The sequence below is a fragment of the Eptatretus burgeri genome, chromosome 7 (assembly GCF_056783735.1).
Source record: "Eptatretus burgeri isolate ZD-2024b chromosome 7, Ebu_testis_v1, whole genome shotgun sequence".
Classification (NCBI taxonomy): Eukaryota; Metazoa; Chordata; class Myxini; order Myxiniformes; family Myxinidae; genus Eptatretus; species Eptatretus burgeri.
The window spans coordinates 56,901,589-56,907,593 of NC_140967.1; the positions used below are offsets into that span (position 1 = coordinate 56,901,589).

General features: G+C 40.1%; 1 protein-coding gene across 7 annotated transcripts in view; it reads right to left on the reverse strand.

The window, feature by feature from the left end:
* The window catches only part of SYNE1 (spectrin repeat containing nuclear envelope protein 1), a 423,352-nt gene that overhangs the window by 315,246 nt on the left and 102,101 nt on the right, over positions 1-6,005 (reverse strand). For all 7 annotated transcript variants that reach the window (XM_085888569.1, XM_085888567.1, XM_085888566.1 and 4 more), the window contains 2 exons: positions 3,188-3,390; positions 1,908-2,072 (listed from right to left, as the gene is read on the reverse strand). In XM_085888569.1, the coding sequence (XP_085744695.1) occupies positions 1,908-2,072; positions 3,188-3,390 (368 nt within the window). The remainder of the gene's footprint in view (positions 1-1,907; positions 2,073-3,187; positions 3,391-6,005) is intronic.

Below are 6,005 nucleotides of genomic sequence, written 5' to 3' on the forward strand. Positions count from 1 at the left end.
AATTATTCAACAGAGTAGACAGTGATAGGACCAGGAGCCATAGCTTGAGAGTAAAGAAGAGGAGAGTTAAGACGGTAGTAAGGAAGGGGACTTTCACTCAGAGAGTAGTTAATGCATGGAATGGTCTCCCTGGAAAGGTAGTGGGAGCATAAACAGGAGATAAGTTTAAATTAGAATTAGATAGGTACCTGGAAGTTATGGAGATAGAGGGCTATGGGGATGTTGATAAGACTATTTGGTAGTTTGATCATTCATGGGTAATTGTGTATGGAGTGCTGTTGGTGGGGGTCTTGTCAAGAAAAGCTGTGTGGTTGATGTTGTGTGTTTTTAACCAAGCCCATCCCCCTGAGGGGAATAAAAGGAAAAAAAAAATACAAAAAAAATACAAAAGTATATATATATATATCTAGAGGGGGAGCACTCGGAAGAGTGCAAAACCTCCGCCGCCAATACTGCTCGGTCACTCAAGTGAACCTGATATCCTATTCATTCAACTTGACGTCAACAGTGCTCACAGAGTTATAGTTTGCAACTTTCCCTTTTACTTTTAACTTTTACATACTCAATTCATTCGTCATAACGAGATTCCATGAGACAGAAATTGATTTTACGTGGGTATATCCACCTGAAGTTCGAAAATCAGCCGCAATTATAATTTTGGCATGTTTTTTGTTGGAAATCACTTATAACATGTAGAAATGCAAAAAAAAAAAATTCGAAATTTTGTTGAAAAAAAATTTGCAAAATTTTTTTCTCTAAATTTTTTTTTTTTGGGGGGGGGGGGTTGGAAATCACTTAAAACATGTAGAAATGCAAAAAAAAAATCGAAATTTTGTTGAAAAAAAATTTGCAAAATTTTTTTCTCCAACAATTTTTTTTTTGGGGGGGGGGTTGGAAATCACTTAAAATATGTAGAAATGCAAAAAAAAAATTCAATTTTTTTTTCAAATTGGCCGTCATAGTGGCCATATTGGATTTTGGCCCAAGTCCGAAATCTAATGGCATGATCCTTGGACCAGTTCTAACCCCCCCCCCCCCCCACCAAGTTTCGTCGAAATCCGTTGAGGAGTTTTTCTGTAATACTGTTCACAAATAAACAAACAAACAGAAAGGGGTGAAAACAGTAACCTCCGATCTTCGATGACGGAGGTTAAAAACCAAAAAACAAAGAATTATTTCATTAATTAAAAACTTTTTTGCATTTTCTTCCTTGGATCTCATGTTGATGGGTTGGTGTGGTGTTCACGCAGGCATGATAGGCTGAATGGCCTCCACCTGTGTTGGATTTCCTTGTTATTCCTTGTTTTATCATACATATGCCTGTTTTGAAAGCCCATCTTCCCGGGATGGAAGGAGAAGAAGAAGCGGGATCTGCAGCTTTAGCGCAGTGATTCCAACGGTATGACTACAGGACCCCATTGAAATAAGACGTGACAGATACGGAAGGCGCACACAAAATTATATATCGTAATACTTCTTGAAACAATGGAAAAATATATAATAGTACATGGAAGTAGCACACAAACAACACCAACCACCACAGCCATGACAACAGCAGCAACAACTACGTGTAATATAAGATCCTTTTTTGCATGTTTCACTTCATTTTGCATCCTCATTGAGATTCACAGACAGAGAATGCAATATTTTTGTGAAGTGCAACATGCTCTCTTTTGATTAAGCCCACCAACGAAGCGACGGGTAGGCACAGCTCATTCTAGTAAAACGAAGTATTTTTAAGGTAGGCTTTACAATGCAGCACCCCCCTGATAGCATTGCCTCTGAATGACGTTTTCTTTATTTTGTGCAAGAAATCAAACAGCAAGGATACTCATTCTGATTGAAAAAAACAACAACAAAAAAGCAATGAATCGATATCGCAGTAAATGAGGACTGATACGACGTACGTGTTTCACTTTCTCGTACAATTCCTTCCATCGACCGTTGAGCAGGAGTAGCTGTTGCATGATGTCATTGGAGATGTTTTCAATGCAGGTGCTGATGAGGAAGTTCCCTGCCTCATTCATGGCTGTTTGCTGTTGTACCCAATATGGCAAATTCTGGAAGAACACCTGTACAAACATGATCGTTCATTTTCATTGGTATTTGAAAATATGTCGTAAAACAAGCTGACATTTTGCAGTTGGCCCAGAAGGGAGCAGTGCGTGTAGGGGGAGGGATACGGAAAATTCTGCACACATTCAAAGCCAACGCTTTGCCATTGAGAATCCTCCTATAAAGAATCTTACAGAGACCAACTGCACTGACAAGCATACTGCATTGCCATCAAGCATGGGTTAGAAAAGAGAAAGGAAGACAGTGATGTGGATTTGAATTGATATTTCCTTTGGATGGACAGAAAATTTAAAATTATTTGGAATCCCTTCAACAGGATTACAGGGGATTAGTAAGGTTTTCTCAGTCGTATCAGAGCCTCCACAACACAAATCCTGGCCCAACCATGTGCCTGCTGAATGGATTGTAATTGTTTTGAAGATTTAAGGTACATGTATATAATTTTCTGAAACAATGCACAACACTTATTTCGGAAAGAGTCAGACAGGATGGTACAGAGGTAACACACTTAACTTTTAGCTGATAATTTTGGGTTTATGCTCAGCTCAACTACAAAACTATCAGATTGGTGCTTTGCTGGCAGGGTGATCCATCAACGAGTGCACCATCCTATGGATGGACATGGAGTTGTGGACCCGTCTGCTTTCATTGGTTAGTGGAGATGAAGGTCCCACAATGTCTTTTTAACAGGGTCGGCAATTATCATCGTTATCCTGATGAAATTCAGGAAATTCCAGCCCTAACTTAAAGGAGGGACCGCATCAGATGCATAAATACAAACCTTCAGACACATGCTGCATATAAGAGAAGAAGCATTAAGTTCAGGCATGTTAATCATCCCATGGTGCTTTTCAATGAAGACCAGGTGAGGTATCGCCGGCACCTTAATAAATCAAAATTCCTGCCCTTGCATAAAGGGGGCACTAACGACATCAGTGGCATAACTCCTGACCGTAAAACTGGTGCAGACATACTGGTTACACTCGCACCCACCTCCAGTCCAGTATGCATCAGACTGAACAAAAAAAAAAAATCTAAGAAAGCAGAAAATGCAGCCTATCAATGTAAACAGATACATGTGAGTGTGGAGGATTTATTTATCAAAACCTACCGTGCACTTTGCTCTACCCTGGTGTAGAGTCATCTCACCATTCTCCAGCCAGCCCTGCAACTCTTCCACTGTTCGTAAATATGTGTCCCAGTTGGTGGAAACCTCATCCAGCATACTCTGCACACTACCCAATTCTACACGCAGATTGCTCCACTGTTGGTTCAGCTCTGGGCACAGCCTGTTCACCTGTTCACACTCCTCAGCTGCGGCGAAAAAGTCAAAGTAATAACATACTAATTTTTTCCCTTGCAAATAATTGCCAATATTCATAAAAAATGCTGTGACCTGCATCTGTAAAATAAAAAAAAAGAAAAGTAAAAAAAAATGACTGCTCTCAGGCGACAATGCAATCTGATTGAGTGGGGGTAGAACTTTTATGGGGTCTCATGGGTTTGCTTTGATCCTTGCAGATGATTAAATGACCTAATAAGGTATGGTCATCAACTCAACATTCATCCCATCCAGTTATTTTTGAGATTTGGCAAAAGTACCAGAAGAAAAGTCTCATGTGCAATACAATACAATGGGATCTTCTATTATCGAACAATCTTTTGGGTAATGGAGAAGGTTCTACAAATACAATTAAGTGCCATTATAACGAGAAGATATGTTCTGTGGATGGCTCATTGTGTTGAAAATTGATCATATTGGGAACCTCTCCACCCACCCATGGATAAAGGTCACCCCAGAGAGTTTTAGGACATGAGCACAAAGGAATCACAGCAATGAAATCACCAAAATAAATAAATAAACAAATTATACATTTTGTCAAATACATATATATATATATATATATATATATATATATATATATATATATATATATATATATATATATATATATATATATATATATATATATATCGACCTTCGTTCCTATTAATCCAGCCTGGTGTTGGCTTAGTGGTTAGGGTGGTGGCTTGGGATCCCAGGGTCCTGAGTTCAAGTCCCGTTGGCTGCTGAATTTACACCAGGGGGTTGACTCAGCCTGTCATCCTTCCGAGGTCGGCGAAATGAGTACCAGTGTACTGGTCCCAGTGTATGCCCCGGTTAGAATAGGTGTACCATATCCCTGTGTGTCGTAAGAGGCGACCAGGGTTGGCGTCAGGAAGGGCATCCGGCCATAAAACATTGCCTCAAGAAAAAGCCAACCCCTGCACAGCAGGGAAAAATGGCTGTAAAAACGGTCATAGTTCCTATTAATCCAAAACAGTGCTTAACAAACTGACCATTATACACAATTTTACTTAATTTTTCTACTACGACTGATACTTTCAAAGAAATTTTTAATAAATTTCACTGTTCATCAAATGTGTTCATTGTTCACGAACAATGCTATTAAATAAAACAAAATTTGTCATAACTGTTCCTTACAATGGGGCTCTAAAGTATTCCAGGTGAGTGTGGAAGACAAGCAACAAGTGCCAAACTCTGAGCATCGAAGTGCCAAAGGGCTCCGAGCGAAGCTCAAAGTGTATGGTATAAAGCCTCAGCTCACCTCCTGGCTTTCCAGCTACCTCACTGCGCAATCTATCTCCACCTGCATCGGTGGTACAGTCTCTGACCACATAATATTAATTGTGGTGTCCCTCAAGGTTCTGTCATCTCACCCTCCCTCTTTATTCTTTTCATCAATGACCTCCTCACAGCTAGTGACAACCATCTCCATTCCTTTGCCGATGACACCACCCTCGACTCCTTCATCAGTTATAAATCCCAGTTCACCTCCTCCCAGTCGCTTGTTGCCAGTCGCCTTCCAAACTCTTGCCTCCATCAGTCGTGATCTCAATCTCATTCTTCAATGAGGCTCTGACAACCTTGTCTCTATCAATCAGTCCAAGACTCAAACTCTCCTGATATCCAGCAAGATCAACACAGCCTCCCCTCCTCTTGTCATGTCCAACTCTCAACTCCAGCAGTCCCCTCTATCAATATGCTCAGTGTCACCATCTCCAGTAGTCTCTTCTGGCAGCCCCACATCCTCAATATTAAACAATCTGCCTCCAAGAAACTTGGTATCCTCTTCGGAGCTTGCAAATACTTCAACTTCCATCAGCTTCTCACCCTCTACAAATCCTAAGTCAGAGCAGTGATGGAACACTGCTCCAATTTCTGGAACAAAGCTCCTTCATCAGTCATCAATATTCTGGACCACATCCAAGCTGAGGCTGTCAGACTGATTAATGATCCTAACTTGCCCACCCCAAAAATTTCCCCATAAGACACTCCCAATGGACCTTGTCTGCTTGTTTGCAAGGGTTGGTGGCACTTCAATGTTCTGTTGTCAAGATATACAAGAAATAAGGGAACATACAGATTGACAAATTGAAAAATAGTGACAATTAAAACAGCTTTGTGTTTGTGTCAGCTTTGCCTGAAGTGAGATGTGTTTTACCAAATGTGTGACATGTGAACCAACAAACCATCATTTACTTTTACAGAAATCAAAAGGACATTGGTAGACAGTGGACAAATACAATATATTGGATTTGAAATTGGAACACCAGTATTATGATTTACAGTATGCTCAAATCGGAACACAAAAGAGGCCAACCCAAATTTTTATGTATCACGACTGGAAACAAGACAGCAAGCCTCCTCTATTGTCTCATCAAAAAAAAAAATTATCCACAATGCAGTTCTCCCCCTTTCTGACACTAGTACTCAGGACCAAACATGTCAGAAGTTAGTTTGACACAACTGAACTACCATACCCATCTTATACTGCCACTGGTTAGCACCAAATAGCACCAAAAATAATCTCACTGTCTTACATCATTAATTGGTCTCATTTTACGTTAGGTTGAATTTGCATCAA